We start from the raw sequence: 17,134 nt of genomic DNA, 5'->3' as shown, positions 1-17,134 counted from the left end.
TGAAATCATTTTGATGTCAGGAAAGCAAACTTAACAAGGCAAGAATACTGTGGGAAATAGTAAATCTTTAATAAATAATTTACATAATGCTTTTCTGTCACTGAGTAACTACGACCTTCACAAAAACGACCTCATCCTTTTTAGGTAGACATTATTTTATCTGATGTCGTTTTCTTAGTTATTTTTATCCTATGTGCTACATTTGAGATGTCCTTCTTCTCACAAAATTTCTCCTCTTTCCTAGCTCCCACACCTCCCTGTGGTGGTTTCCAGGATTAGTATTCTGATACCACTTCTCCCTTAATTTATGCCTATTTTTATTTAGCATATACTACAGAGCATACTCACAGTGTCAGATACTGTGATAAATGTAGCTCACTAAATTTTCTTTAGTGACTTTAGTTTTTTGTAAAAATGATGCCTGCTCATAAAAAATTAAGGCAGTATACCAGAGAGAGAAGAAAATAGGAAACCCAAAATGACAACTCAACTAAAAACATCTGGAAATAACTATCATTAACAGTAAGTAAACATTATTCCAACCATCTCTTGAACTCAGGACCAGAGAGAAGTACTGGGGTAAGAGAGATAGTGGTGAACAATGAATTCATTTAAATAGAAAACTAAGACTGTACAACTGAAAATTTTGTGCATAGATGCTGTGGACATTGACAATTTAAAAACACTAATATAACCCAAATGAAGGAAGGAAAAGTTGGAAAAAATGTTAAGTATACTAATTTCCTCAACCTTTAGGACAGTTTAATCAGTATAAACTAAAATTAAATCATGTAGTTTAAAAAAGTGACTCCATTCTCTTAATATTTTCATAACATGTTTTCGTAAAATGGAGAAATTTCTTAGGAAACCTCTTGAGACAAAGAAGCATTTATATAAAACTTAGAAATTTCTTGGTCTACTTCCATTTAGTATTTTTGTGTTAAATTCAAGTAAAATAAAATATAATATTCTCTTTTAATAAAATTATCTATTTAACCTTGCTTTTCTTTCTTCTTGGATCACTAAGAGATGTGAGGACACAGGGCAAACCGCTGCCCCCCAAGATTGGAGGGACAGACAGGTGAATACAGGGAATTTAGTTTATCTGAGAACAAGCAGAAATTGCATGGGAACCAGTGCTGGGATAGGAAACCTGAACTATAATTGACAAGTTGCTGGAGGCTCAGTGTGGCTAAGTTTGAGAGTTAAAAACTCCAGGGACACCCGGTAATAGGGGGGACCCCACAATATTGTGAGATTTACCTCTGAGAACTTAACTAGGTTCTCACAGTAAATCTCACAGAAATAAATCCCCTACTACTTCCTTCAGGGGGAGAGGAAAAGGAACCATTTTGACTTATGCCAGAGCACTCTGTTCTTTTTGTTTTCCTTCAGGGAAAACCAGTTACCCAGAGCTCAACCTGCTGTGGGTTATCAGAGCTTAATGGACCTGGGAGAAGGGAAATAACCAACTTCAGCTGGCTCTAACCCTCCATGTTGGAGAATTGAAACACCCAACTGCAGCCCATTCTAACCATCCTGCCCCCACCTAAGGGAGGAGAAAAAACCTGAGAAACATTTGTGAAGTTCACAGTCCAGAGGCGTAGTATCACTAAAAGACTTGAGGCCTAATCATAGGACCATAGGACACATCCCCTTTCCCCATACCTCACTACCATATTACTAAAGTCCTATTTACAGCAGTACCTTTTACCAGTCCATAATGTCTGGCTATCAAGAAAAAATTATAAGGCATACCAAAAGGCAAAACACAATTTGAAGAGATAAAGCAAACATCAGAACCAGACATGGCAGGGATGTTGGAATTATCAGACTGGGAATTTAAAACAACTATGATTAATATGCTAAGGGCTCTAATGGATAAAGTAGACAGCATGAAAGAACAGATAGGCAATGTTAGCAGAGAGATGAAAATCTTAAGAACCAAAAGAAATGCTACAGATCAAAAACACTGTAAGAGAAATGAAGAATGCCTTTGATGGGCTTATTAGCAGACTGGACTCAGAGGAAAGAATCTCTGAGCTAGAGGATATTTCAATAGAATCCTTAAAAACTGAAAAGTGAAGAGAACAAAGACTGAACAAACAGAACAGAACATCCAAGGACTGCGGAACAATTACAAAAGGTGTAACATACACATGTTGGGAATACTGTACTTCTCTTAATGAGACCTAATGACCATACACATTTTTTGACAGTCATATCACAGTGTTGACTCAGATTGTGCTGTCAACTAAATGCCTCACAGTCTTTTTCATTCTTGCTGCTGCTGTTACTCCTCCTACCTCCTGGACCCATTCATATACCCTCTACCTGTAATTGGTTTGTCTTCTACTTTGTATTCAATGCAGCATCATATGCCAAAATATGGTAAGGACCTAGTGTACAGTATCTTAGTAGAAACATATCTCAAAACTAACTTTGACCTGTTATTTAGCATTCTCGGAATAGTTGCACTAGTAAAGACTAATTCATAATCATTTTTGCTTAAGCAGCCAGGCATTATTTGTTCTCTGCTTTAATGGCTGTAATGAAAGACATCATTTATGTCTTAGGTTGCATAAGTCCATGACTACTTTATTCTCACAATATGGCAGTCTACTTTCTCTGTCAAAGAAAAAGGTGAACTTAATTTGAAGTGATTTATCCTTATTAATTTCTGCTGGTTGTTTTATGGTGCTCTGCATTTTGACTATGATATGTCTACATTTGGATTTTCCTTTTATTTATCCTGCTTGAATTTATTGAGCTTCCTGAATCTGAAGACTAATGTTTTTTATCAGTTTTAGAAAATTCTCAGACATTATTGTCTCCATTTCATTCTCTCTATTTTCTCTTTCTGCAGTCCCACTTATACATGTGGTGGACCTTCTCACTCTGTCTTCCATTTCTTCTAATCTCCCATAGTCGTTGATGTTTTTCTCTCTGTGTTTTGCATCCTGTGTTATGCGTGTTTTCAGATATGTGTGTTTTTAGTGAGCTAAGCTATGCATTTTTTCAGATATGCGTGTTTTTAGTGCGCTAAGCTATGCATTTAAAGGTTTTTTGTTTTTTTGTTTTTTTAATGTACTTTATTCAGCACTCCTAGGTATTTGTAAGAGAGTTTTCAGGTTTTACCTGGTATGCTGCCTTACTGGAATTGGAAATCTCATTTGTTTTTCATATTGAGTTAATATCATTTTGTAAAGTTGGATTATGGAATAGACATATGGCTAAAGACCGAATTTCTGCCACAACAGATTTACTCCACTTCTGTCAAATATCAGCTAAGCCAAGTTCTTGCTGTGAAATAACATGTTTGATTCAGAACTTATTACTTGGTGTTTAGAGAGAATAACAATATCACCTATGGTTATCATGGATATTTTATGATTTGGTGCAGGATTTACTCTTTAGTCTGTTTTGGAAAAGACAATAAGATTTTCTAAGATTTGAAGGAGGTCTTGCAAAGATTAATGACAATCTATATCAAACGTCTCAACTTTTTATTTAAAAAGAAATGTGATCTTCCATATGAAAGGAGTAAGATTGTAAGTCTAAAGGCCAGATGCAGGTTCATTTAAATTCTTCCTTCTTTTCAAATTTCAGTGTACTTATGGATAGGGATTGTGTACTTATGGGTAGAGATTATAGTCTTTCTTTTCCTACATATTGAAGTAACAATATAAAGGACATGTGGAACATTATCTCTCATATTAAATTTTATCTCCTGATAGATGCTTCCAGGATCACTTAGTTAAAATAATATAGGTTCTCTGTTAATCTTCCTCTTAGAAATTATAAATGTGTGTGTATATATATATATGTGTGTATATATATATATATATATATACATTTCCTTGTTGACTTATTTACTCCTTAACTTCTCAACTAGACTATAATGAATGAAAATAAGCAATTCCATTCCAAGTGTTTAGTGACCAGAATTAAGGTATAAGAATTTTGTAATTTTTAGGGTTTTTTTCTAGTTATGTTTCTTATTTTCATAGTATATGATATTTAATCCAAGCAGTACATCAAACAGAAAAACTTATCAGTAAGCTTTTGAAATCTATGCATCCATGAGAAAAACGGAGGGGTTTGCCTTTTTGATCTCTTTAGTTAGCCTGAGGTCTCATTTTGTCAGTAATTGATTCTGTAAATAGTAAGAATAGAAGTAGTGTTGGTGCTGGAGAGGAAAATGATAATGATAATAATAGAAGAAGCAGGCTCATGTTGAGCACATATTTGGGCCTAGCACCATGTTAAGTACACTAAGTAATTTCCATGGAATCATGTTTCCTCCTTACAACCTTACTTTTATTCTCATTTCAAGATGAGAAAACAGGGCCTCCCTGGTGGCGCAGTGGTTGAGAGTCCGCCTGCCGATGCAGGGGATACGGGTTCGTGCCCCGGTCTGGGAGGATCCCATATGCCGCGGAGCGGCTGGGCCCGTGAGCCATGGCCGCTGAGCCTGTGCGTCCGGAGCCTGTGCTCCGCAACGGGAGAGGCCACAACAGTGAGAGGCCCACGTACAGCAAAAAAAAAAAAAAAAAAAAAAAAAAAAAAAAAAAAAGATGAGAAAACAGACTTAGATTGGTTAACTTAGTTGTCTAAGACCATACTGCTAATAATAGGTAGAACACACAAATCAGGGGTTCCATGATTTAATTTTTTTTAATTTCCTGTATATATTTTCAAAATTAATGTATAAACTATAGCATATTGAAATACTTTCCTGATACATGTTTAACTTGCATCTCTGCTCCTGCTGATGATACCATACTAAAAATCGTGCCATACATTTTTAGTTTTAATACTTATGATGGGCTTTTATTACAGCTATTTTATGATTTCATCAACAGCCAAGCTGTTGTTTCATTACAAACAGATTTGGTATCTTTGTGATTAAAGCGACAGACTAAAAACCATGAAGGCTGTACTGTTTGGCTTGCAATCATTTCCATGTGTTATGAATTCTTATCAGATGTTGGGAAATAGCAGGCTTAAGCTAACTGCAAGTACTACATCCATGGTCCAAGAAACAGTGATCTGTAATGGACATGTGTTTAGCCGTCAGCTTGCTTAACAAAGTCTCTAAGCAAATTCATTTACCATCGTATGTATTAAGGAGATATGTATACATAGTCCATTTCATTTTTGTAGATTAAAGTTCTCTTCAAAAGCATGTCAAATACTCAGATCTTGATAACTTTACCTTTTTTTTTTTTTGAAAGTGAATGTTAGAGGAGGTCAGTGTTTGAGTTCACCACCCTTATATTAAGATAATATTTCTCATGCCATAAGAAAAAAGAACAGATATAACTCAAAATTTTCCTAAGGCACATTCCTGGAAACTGGAGAAAATGAGAAAAGCATCTGGGAAAAAATTAAAACTGACTGAAAATCCTGCAGGATACTTGTCACTGACATTTTAAATCCTCAATCTCAAGTTGAAAAGCTGTACAATTAAAAAAACAATTGCAAGATTTTTAACTTTTATAAAGTACTATAAACAGTCCAATATAAATATACTGTAGGTATAAAAACTTTCCTGCGTAGTTACTTATTCATAGTGTCTTCTGTTGTTCAGCTTAAAAATAAGGTACTCAAGTCTAAATGTACTTTTCATTCAGTGGGCAGTAAGCACATTAAGTGAAAAACTGCATAAAGAATTAGGATGTCTTTATCATATTTACAGTGTTGTTACTGACTTAGGCAATATTGAAAAAAAAACTGTTACCATCTCTATACTTCAACTTCTTTGTGTCTAAGGTGAAGACTATATTCAGCATCTCACCATTTCCTTAGATTATGGACTTTAAGATCCTAAATCCAGAGGACTTGAAATAGAATGATCTGCAGAGTATAATCACTTTTTACATTTATAATTGTGATTATGCATTTCAGAAATATTAATTTACACCTACCTCAGACTATTCGTAGGTGATGATAAACTGAGGCAAAGGAGGATTAATTGCTTTCCTGTGGCCATATAATGATGTTGGGTCTAGGTGTTCTGATAAACATGTCTCCTTTTTTTATACAAAAGTTGTATTTACTCTTTTGGAATGGACATTGGCCATAAGAAGATAAAACAACCCATCAATGAGATTAGAGTATGCATCTTTAATAGTATAGTAACTAGTATCATTTTCCTTAAAATGATTGATTTTTATTTAAAGTTTTAATTCTTTAAATTGCTTATGTAATTTAATAGTCATGAGTTGGTTGTAGTATATTTTATTTAAAAAAAAAACAAAACTGGGCTTCCCTGGTGGCACAGTGGTTGAGAGTCCCCCTGCCGATACAGGGGACACGGGTTCGTGCCCTGGTCTGGGAAGATCCCACATGCCGCGGAGCGGCTGGGCCCCTGAGCCATGGCCACTGAGCCTGCGCATCCGGAGCCTGTGCTCCGCAGCGGGAGAGACCACAACAGTGAGAGGCCCGCATACAGCAAAAAAAACAAACAAAAAATAAATAAATAAACTGCCTTCTAAGCACCTAATAGTGCTCTTAACTCATTTTAATCCTTAATCTTTGCATCAGCTTTGTTATAATAATAGGCTGAATATAGTCAGGATTTACAGATGAGAAAACTGAGGTACAGTGAGCTTGACAACTTTGCCCCAAAGCTGTGCTCTAGTGCCATTTTCTCCATGAAGCCTTGAAAAATGAGGAAGACTTTAGTTGGCAGTAATAGGGGGAAAAGAATTTTAGGTAATGGAAATGGCATGAACAAGGCGTATATGTGCTGAAGCTCAAAGTTTGCCAAGGTAATTATGACTAGTGTGTTTTGACTGAAATTTAGAGTAACTGTAGAGGATCTGTGATAGATAAAGTTGAAAAAGCAGTTTGAAGGTAGCTCATAAGAGGGACTTGAATGCTTGGGAAAGAAATTAGTACACAATTCAGTAGGACTTAGGGAGTTAAAAAGATTAGGGGGTAGAATTGTAGGATTTGGCCTAAGTGTGCAAAATGAATGGAAGAAAGGTCAGACCAGAAGCACGTAGACCAAGTAGGAGACTGTGGTCATAGTGAAGTCACGAAAGCCTAAACAGCTGTCACTAACCACAGAAAGAAAGAGACTTTGTAAAGGAGGAAGAATGTGGCTACTAAACAGCTGTAGAGAGTAAGAGAACAATATTAGAAAATGGGCCTGACAACCAGCGTTCTGGTGGCTTATCAAAGAAAGGAGAGAAAAAATGAGGTGGTGTTTTTTGAGTAGCCAAAATGATCAGTCTGACTTTTAAAATGGTAAATTTGTGGATTTGTGGGATACTAATTGAAGTATCCATCTGGCAGTTGGAAATGTGAATTTAAGCTTGAAAGTGGAAATGTGTAAAGAGCATAGGCTAATGACCTTGCTTTTACACTTTGACTGCATTAAGAAAATAGAATTGAAATCCTGAACATGGATGAAATTTCTAAAGAAGAGAAGAAAAAAAGAGAGGGTTGAGACTAGGCTACTAAGAAGCACCTAAATTTGAGAAGCAGGAGGTGGAAGAGTAAAAGCCAGTGGAAACAGAGAAAGAATATCCAAAAGGTAGAACGAGATCAGGCATGGCACTAGGTCTGAGGTCGCAAAAGGTTAGAGGTCAGGGGTCAACAAAGTTGGATTCTTCTGAAGGTTTAAGTTATGATCTACAGGGAAGCCATTGAAGTTTGTGAAGAAGATACTTCTTCTAGGACAGCAGTTTAAGGAATGTGTGGGTTACAGGTAAGGTATTAAAATAGGTGGATAGTGGATACAATGAAGACAAGAGCCATTGAGAAATTGGTTGTAAAAAAAAAAAAAGAAATGGACTCTCAAAGATATGGAAAAAATGGAAGGACAACATTCTCACCTGGGCTCCTCACAAATACCTAGCATTTAGACTTTGCCCCAGGCTCTCTTCCTAGCTCTATCTTTTGTTTCTAATCCCCTGTCCCCCTTTAAATCATCTATGCTATAGCATAATGTTTTAACGTGCACCCTATGTTTTACCATCTCCCGTATTTAAGACACACTGCTTGGATGCTTTTCATTGTATCTCCTCTTGGCCAACTTCTACTCATCTTTTGGGGTCCACTTCAAATGCCTCCTCTATGAAGCCGTCCCTTATTTAGTGTATAGTATTCTTTCCTCAGAATTTCAAAATGCTTCAGTCATTTCTTTGTCATGGCAGTTATTGCCAGTTATTATGTACTGTTGTTATTATTTATGTACATGATTCATCTCTCTCCTTGGAATTTAGGCTCCTTGGAGACTTTCTCAAGGTTTCAATTATACCATAATGAAAAGAGCATAGACTTAGAATTCAGACAATCTCATTTTCAGTTTCTAGCTCTTTCACTTTCTGATACATTGTGTGACTTCAGGCTTAGTATTTAAGCTCTGTAAGCCTCAGCCTTCTTCCCTATAAAATGCCTATATCACAGGTTATTGAGAAGATTAAGTGGTAAGGGAGGTAACTGATTTAAAGAACCTAGCAAAGTTAGATTCCTTTCCCTCCTTATTCATCTTGATTTCTGTGTCATCACTCAGAATGGTACAGTACGGATATTAGATGCTCCAGAAACTGCTGAATGAATTAGTAATTTCTTTGCTATTACTAAGTATATAAAGGCTACTATAGTTTCTAGGCTCCTGATATTTTATTGGGATGATGTTTTTAAGGAATTCTTCTTTTCATTGGAACAGAGTATACTACAGATTTACCAGATTAAAAATATATACAATGCAGAATTATTTGATGGATAATGGTGATGTCATACAAACCATGTTAAAATTCAAATGAATCCAAATTAGACACCTACCTATTAGGAAAAATTAATTAGCTTAGAGTTAATAATAGCTTATAGAAGCTATTTCTTTTACCATACAAGTAGAAACTAGGCTTTGAGAGAGCCAAAAAGATGCTGCCTAGACTCAAGCAAGCCCATAGTTTGTATGATTGTTTTGTAAGCAGTATAAGGTGACATATACTCCAGCCTTACAATTTTCATTCTCATTTAACAGATTCAAATATATTCTATTACCAGTGGATAAAATTATATTCCAGAGAATGTAAGATTGGGAACCCTAAAACTAGACTGTTATCTAAAGACTAGGTTAAAAACTTGCACTTCATTCCAAGAGTTATGGATTCCACAAGTACTAACAAATGGTGTTGTTTGAATAATCTGAAAGATTTTGACAATGTTGTAAATTTTTAATTACTTGAAAAATTCAGTATAATGAAAACATACTTTAATAATCTGTAAAGACCTAAACCTTCTCTGTCTCACTTTGTCTTTTTTGAGTTCTTATTCATCACTGTTCAGTTTGTATATTATTATGGCTACTTTAATAGTGTATCTAAATCTTTTACTATTTAAGGATAGATTTTCAGAAGCTGGCATTACACATTCATTGCCCTTTTTAAAAATTACAAACAGGGTTGATCTCCATATGGAGTAGAGGTAGCATTCGTTTATAATAAATAATATAATAAGGAAATATTCCTACTTGACAAACGGCCCTTAACGGTAGTACTGTTTCAAACATAAGATCTAAATAATAATAGCCATCATTTGTTGAACATGTATTGAATGTCCAATATTTCAGATACCTTACTCTGATTTTATAGTTGAGGAAGCTGAGTCTCAGAGAAGTTAAATAATTGTTGTTAGGTCTCCCAGACAATAAGTGATGGAGTTGGCTTTTAAGTCAGGACTTTCTGAACCCTAAGTTAATCTTTTTAATGACTGTGCTCTACTGACTCTACAGTAGTTATACTCTCATTGCCTCTCATTCTTTGCATACTTCAGATCTCTCTAATAACTAGTTTGTTCAGCTATGATGTAGCATTTCTTCTTCATCTTTCAAAATAATCTTCCCCTCAAGGTCTTAGTCTTCAGAAAATATCATCTGAGTTTCCTGAATTACTTACCAAAGTAAAAATTTTTTAAACTAGTATAATAAAAAGATAAGGGTATTTAGTGGATGGAGCAAAGATGTGGTTGCTATTCTCTGTTTTCACATAATGTAGAGAGATAGGAAGTAATTACATTTATCAGAGAAATAGATCATGAGAGCCTAAACTAGGCATTGATGATGAGAGTCAAGAAGAGCAGTTACATGTGAGAGAGATTGGAAGATGACATACCTCTATGGTAATTCAGTGAAAGGGAGGCTGAACAGTCCCAGGGCAAGTGCAGAGTTTGGTCATTAGGAGGAAAATGGTTTCACAATCAAATAGGGACTTCAGGAGAAGGGACAGATTTGGCCAGGAAGGAGATGGCTTGGAGTTTTGACATAGAGAGTTTGTAATTCTTGTGACATCTAGCCTCAAGCATCCATCTAGATCTAAGCCCTTGACATGTGACTAGTTTGAATTGAGATGTCCTGTAAGTGTTAAATATACACTGCACTTGGAAGAGTTAGTACAAAAAAAAATGTAAAATATTAATATTCTCATATTGGTTGTATGTTGAAATAATAATATCTTGGATATTTTGAGTTATTGAGTTAAATAAAATATGTTTTTAAAATTAATTTAACCCATTTCTTTTCACCATTTTTTTTTAATGTGGCTGCTAGGAAACTTAAAATTGTATGTGTCTTACCTTATATTTCTGTTGGACAGCACTAATGTACACAGAGATTTGTAATAGATAGTTAGAAATGTAGGGCAAAATGTTTAGATTTGGAAATAATCCATTTTAAAAATGATAGCTTATGTTATAAGATTAGATAAAAATGCTGGCGTACAGGGTATAGAAATGAGAAAGATGCCAACATTTATAGGATGAGAAGAGAAAGAGTAATTCAGAGGAGAATTAGAGAATCAAGACTCTAAAGTGCTACATAGTCTGATAGAATTTCAGAAAGAAGTAGTTCTTATCACTGAATGATAGAAAGGCCAAAGAGGAAGAGGAGGACTGAGAAAAGGACATTGAATTTGATTGATATAGAAGCAGTTTCAATAGAGTATAAGAAGGATAGATTGCAAGAGATTAAGAAGTTAGAGGTTGATGAATTAGACTTTGTATATAAACTATTCTTTCAAGCTAGGAGTTCACTTGTAAAGATAGCAATCTCTAGATTGGAGCAGAGTACAGGGAAATTTGAGCATGCTGTTGGCTGAATGAAAGGATTAGTGAAGTAGGAGCGCTTGAAGTTATAAGAAAGAGAAGATAATTTCTATAGTAAGATCCTAATGCATTGGGTCACAAACCTGAGTTCATGTTAGAGTCACCTGGGTAACTTGTCACAGGAGCAAATTCCTAGGCAACATCCCACATCTAAAGAAATAATATTTTCTGGAGATGTGTCTCCCCAAACATGTTTTAACAAGTTCTTCTAGGTGATTATGATGTATCCATCAGGCCAAACAAATCAAGAAAATTAAGGGTTCTGGTGAGGACATCAGTGAAATGACTGACCATAGCATCCAGAATGGATAGAGAGACAACTGCGTTAGAATAACACTAGTGGACTGTGAACTACGATTAAGGAGTTGGCTTTCATTATTAAAAGAGTGAGCATAGGTTTAGTAGGAATGAAAGACTGAGAAAGCTAAAAACATAGTGGATTTTGATCAGAGAGGGAAGTTTCAGAATTGAGGACCTTGGAGGCCAAGGTGTGTGTGTTTGATATGGAAAAAAAGGTGAAAAGAACTGAGTCATGCACATTGTAAGACCTATCAGTTTGGTGACTCTAATACAGGACAGAAGTAAAAAAGTATGAGATTTGGGGTTTAGGAGGAAGCACTAAAGGCTGAATCAGTAGGGAACTCTTTAGACTTAGGATTTTGCTAAACCTTGATTATCTTTAGAGAACATTCCAGAATGGGGTGCCTCCTTGGGCTACCGTGTTCTTAGTCTCCGTGACCCACTCTAGCTTGTGGAAAATAGAGTGGGTGCCTGACATTCACAAATATAAAATGCATAGTTTTAACTATTCACAAGTGACCCTCAGGGTTAATGACATGGGCAGTTAATAATTTTTTCCAAGGCTTGAATTTGAATCTCCTGCCCTAAAAGTGGCCTGTAGAAACCAGTCACTTAACAAATGACTTGCAGTGAAGCCAACAACTTACATCTCCATTTGCCTTTAACATATGATTGTATTAATTATCAAAATACCTCAGCCTGATAGGTTTCACAGGAGAGGAAATTATTTGGCAAATTGTGATATCAAATGGGTTAAAAATTAATTGAGTTTAAAAAAAATTAGCACTGCTCCTAGCATATAATAGTTGCTTAATAAGTGGTAGTTATTGGTGCCAGTTCAGGAATTCAACAAGTTTCGAAGCCAAATGTTTTTGTGTATGCCCAGGTTTAGTGAATAGTATTTATATTAAAAAGTTTGTTTTGATTTGGAATCTCCATGAGTTATTAAACTGAAACTAGAATGTTAAATTTGCAAGTAAATTAGAGGGAGAACAATAGTTCATTTATCACTTACCAACTGTTTGATATATTTGAAGGGGGCTATATTTCATAGTAACTCATATTATATTGCTATTATGAAAATCACAACTTTTAATATATCCTTTAAGTATGTTTCCATACCATAAATACATATACACAGAAACAAAATGAATTACATTATTCACTTTGTTTTTCTTAGAGATTTAGTGTACCTGACAACTAGATTTAGTTGTTTCTGCTAAACAACTTTCTCTTTCGGTCTATTATATACTTATAAAATTTTTTTGCTTTATAGCGAAGAACTCAGAAAAGAAGCAAGACAATTAAAGCGGGAACTCTTAGCAGCAAAACAAAAGAAAGTGGAAAATGCAGCAAAGCAAGCAGAAAAAAGAAGTGAAGGTAAGGGCAGTTATCAAGCTTATATTTTCACTTGGCACTTATTCCCTCTCTCCTGAGTTGAGTTTTGTTGTTGTTGCTTAATGCTTTCTCTGGCCAGTTAGCCGATAAAATTAAGTTTCACTTAGGACTTTTGTCTGAGAATGAAATTCAATCAAACATGATCGTAACTAGTGTTCCTTAATAAACAGAGTACTTCACATCAAGCAAAACTTAAATGTTGCCATAGCACATATCTAGAAGTACACAGGATAGAATGTCCATTTTTACACTGCATACCCTTTAAAACATTTAAGAAAAGTGTTTAGGCCCTATATGTGAGACTTGTATAGACATTTTTCATATGTTGGTTTGAATAGTATTAAATGCAAATTCTTGTTTTTTGTTGGTTTTTGGTTTTGCTCTTATGTTTAGCTACAGAAAATCTAAAGTATTGATAAAACTGATCAAAAGCTGATCAAAATAATATCCTGCTTTTTATACAGGTTAAATATTTCTTTATTGTACTGTGATTTTTTTAATAAAGCTCAAGAATAGCTTCACAAAAGCTTTTTTACTGAAGATCTTTAGTTTAAAACTGTTTCAGCTATAAAACATGTAATATTCAATTTCCAAAATAACAATTGGAACTCTCGAATCCGTCTTCTTTTTACAATAATAACATACATTGTAGATTCAGTGAACATGATCAGAAATTTGATTGTTACCTTTAATAATGTACACTAAATTTGGCTTAACAAATTTGCTTTGTGCATATATCTTGTGTAGCCTCATGCTTTTGGAAAGCATGAATATTTTTATCTACTAGGTTCTATAGCAGTCACTGGAGATATATCAAAGCATAAGATGTAATATCTAGCCTTAAAGAATACGTATTCCAATACAGAACGGTGGTACAGCATTTGGCCATAGGCATTATTATTTATTTTAAGTAGCACAAGTAATACCACATAACTAAAGCTCATAGTTCTTAGATTATTTGTACCATGTCCCCAGTGACTATTATAGTAAAGGCAGGTACTTGATGTAGAACTTAGAATCACCAAAATATGTTTGAGTGAAACAAATTATTAAAAAGTTAACTCACCAGAATGACACAAATTATAAACGGAATTTGAAGGAAAGGATAAACTTATATGTGACTAGATCATATGGGTAAAATGTAACCCAGATTAGAAAGAAGCTATATTGGCAATATTGAGATTTGAAAGAGTACAAGATATCAAATATTGTATTTGAAAGAATACAGTGAGGATTATTTAATTTTAAGTTTATATATAATTTTCCCAGGGGACTGTTTCTTATAATTAAAAAACATTTTAAATATATGAAAGTAATTCCTTTTAACTGGAAAGATGTTTTATTTTAATTTTTTATTCATTTTTGAGCTAGTAATTATTATTCTCCCACCCCATCTGAAGAGCCATGATGGACTAGGGCTATGAAGTTGGCAGTGGATGGTTTTGCCTTCGTACATAGTTCATGATCTACTAGTAGGAGTGAGAGAATTGCAGTAGGAAATTACCGAAATAGAGTTGTATGGTTAAGGCCTGTATTAGACAAAAACAGTGCTGTGTTGATTTATTTGTCTGCCTTTGAAATACTTAATACAATTAAGTAAAGAAAGATTTGAATTTTAAAAGAATGATTTCTTAACACACACACAGAAAGAAGATTCTTCTGGAGCTTATTTCAGTCTATTTATATGAAAGTTAGCCAGGTTAAAAATCTTTTTATTTCATAATTAGAAAGAGAATTATATACTACTTTTACAGTCATATATATATTACTTTTCTGAATTTAATTTTTCTTATATCATCTAGAAATACCTGGATTTTCCCTAAATCTGAGAGACAGTTAAAATTAACTTCCCCAAAAAAACGATCATTTGGTTGCTCTCGTTTTTCTTCTAGTCTCAGAATGGTCCATGTTATTTATTTTTTTATTGTTTTATTTTGACTTACAGAGAAGTTACAAAAATTGACAGTTTCCAGATACCTTTAATGTTAAGGTCTTGTGTAACCATAGTACAATGATCAAAACCAAGCAATTAATATTAACACAGCACTATTACTAACTGCAGACCTTATTAGAATTTCACCAGTTTCCCCACCTGTGCCTTTGTCTGTTCTGTGATTCCTTCCAGAATTCCATATTGCATTTAGTCATCATGTCTCCTTAGTCTCTTCTGATTTGTGACGGTTCCTCAATCCTTTCTTGTCTTTCATGAACTTGACACTGGTTAGATATTTTGTAGAATGTCTCAGTTGAGTTTGTCTCATGTTTTCTCATGATTAGATTGAGGCTACGCATTTTGGGGGAAGATTGCCACATAAGTGGCATGTCCTTCCCAGTGCAGTGTACCGGAGGTAACAAGATGTCTGTTGTCTTTTTATTGGTGATATTACCATGATCACTTGGTTAAGGTGGTTTCTGCTTAGTTGCTACACTGTTAAGTTACTCTTTTTCCCTTTGAGAATATAAGTACTGGAGGGGAAGATACTTCGCAACTATACAAATATCCTGTTTCTTTTCAAGCTTCCTTACACTAATTTTAGCATCCATTGATGGATATTGCCTATAAGCAACAGTTATTTACTGTGGTGTTCTAATGGTGACTATTTCCCTGATTAGTACTACTTTTATTACTTGAAATTCTTCACTAAGAAGAATTTACTATTTTTAATACAAATTCTGACAGTAATACTAGGTGCTCATTATATGAAACATTAATGGTTGTACGAATGCTTTGGAATATTATATTTCAAAGTAAACAGGAAAGTATTAAGACTCAATGTCAGTTACTAGCAGTGAGGTTATTTAAGCCTTAGTGACTCCATTTTCTTATCATAAATCCAGGGATAAAATGCCTTGTGCATCCTTCAAGTTGCTTGTAAGAAGTAAATTAGGCAATGAGAAGACCTTTAATAAATTTACAGTGCCAAATAAAAATAATAATTTTACATTTGTAAGAGAAAAATATAACTATTCATGGTTTCATTTTGTTTCCTATCCAAATCTACAGATTGGAAATATGAATTTTTTAAGCCTATTTTTTAAATTAATTGATTTATTTATTTTTGGCTGCATTGGGTCTTCGTTGCTGCACGTGGGCTTTCTCTAGTTGTGGCAAGCTGGGGCTACTCTTCGTTGTGGTGTGTGGGCTTCTCATTGCAGTGGCTCCTCTTGTTGCAGAGCACGGGCTCTAGGCCCGCGGGCTTCAGTAGTTGTGGCACGTGGGCTCAGTAGTTGTGGCTCGCCGGCTCTAGAGTGCAGATTCAGTATTTGTGGCGCATGGGCTTAGTTGCTCCATGGCATGTGGGATCTTCCCAGACCAGGGATTGAACCCGTGTCCTCTGCACTGGTAAGTGGATTCTTAACCACTGTGCTACCAGGGAAGTCCTGAAAATATGAATTTTAATACTGTATTAGAGTTAAAGCCTATAATCAATATGGTTACATATAAATATGACATAAATTAAAATCTCAAAATAAGGTTTCCTTAACTGTGTTTTCACAGTTGCATTTTTATAATCATATTCTTTCTTAAAAGGTATGCGTGCATGCACTTAGGTACATTCTTAAGTAAAGCTTCCAGTAGTATTATTTCCTGATTCTATGAATTAATCTGGCAGGTCTAACACTTGCTGACTACTGCAACTTTATTTTAGAATTTAAAGTATTATTCTTACATTAAAAGCACTTGGAAAGAAACCCATAAGTACAAGAAAGCTTTGTGTTCTAATGTCCATGCATTAATTTACCTAGTTTTGTCCTTGCATGAATGGAGGTCTCCCATTTAGCCAGGTGCTCTAATAGATGTGATACTTTTTCAGGGCTTCTGTCATCTTAGGAAATCACCTTTGATCAGGGAGTAATATTCCTTTGGTTTTATAATGTTTATCCAGGGGCTTCTCTGGTGGCGCAGTGGTTGAGAGTCCACCTGCCGATGCAGGGGACACGGGTTCGTGCCCCAGTCCGGGAAGATCCCACGTGCCACGGAGAGGCTAGGCTCGTGAGCCGTGGCCACAGAGCCTGTGCATCCGGTGCCTGTGCTCCGCAGTGGGAGAGGCCACAACAGTGAGAGGCCCACGTACCGCAAAAAAAAAAAAAAAAAAAATCTTTATCCATAGCCAGATTTGTATAGATAATTAGGAATTTATATTCTGACCATAGTTCTGCTTCTAAATCTATTCTATTATCTGAGACAAGTTACTTTGAAATCAGGATCCATCTGTTTCTCCATATAGAAATTCTAAGATAAATAAGGTGTGCTATTTTAATTTTTTTAATGTTTTGCTGTATTTACTCTTTATTAATTCCTTCAGTTCCATTATGA

At 34.9% G+C, this 17,134-nt stretch overlaps 1 protein-coding gene across 1 annotated transcript in view; it reads left to right on the top strand.

Moving 5' to 3' along the window:
* Nucleotides 1-17,134, top strand: part of CWC27 (CWC27 spliceosome associated cyclophilin) — a 233,671-nt gene that overhangs the window by 100,847 nt on the left and 115,690 nt on the right. The window contains exon 11 of the mRNA XM_082621632.1: nucleotides 12,695-12,798. Coding sequence (XP_082477758.1) covers nucleotides 12,695-12,798 — 104 coding nt within the window. The remainder of the gene's footprint in view (nucleotides 1-12,694; nucleotides 12,799-17,134) is intronic.

This window comes from Mesoplodon mirus (assembly GCF_964341445.2).
Source record: "Mesoplodon mirus genome assembly, chromosome: 5".
NCBI lineage: Eukaryota > Metazoa > Chordata > Mammalia > Artiodactyla > Ziphiidae > Mesoplodon > Mesoplodon mirus.
This window is presented reverse-complemented; position numbering and strand designations above follow the sequence as displayed.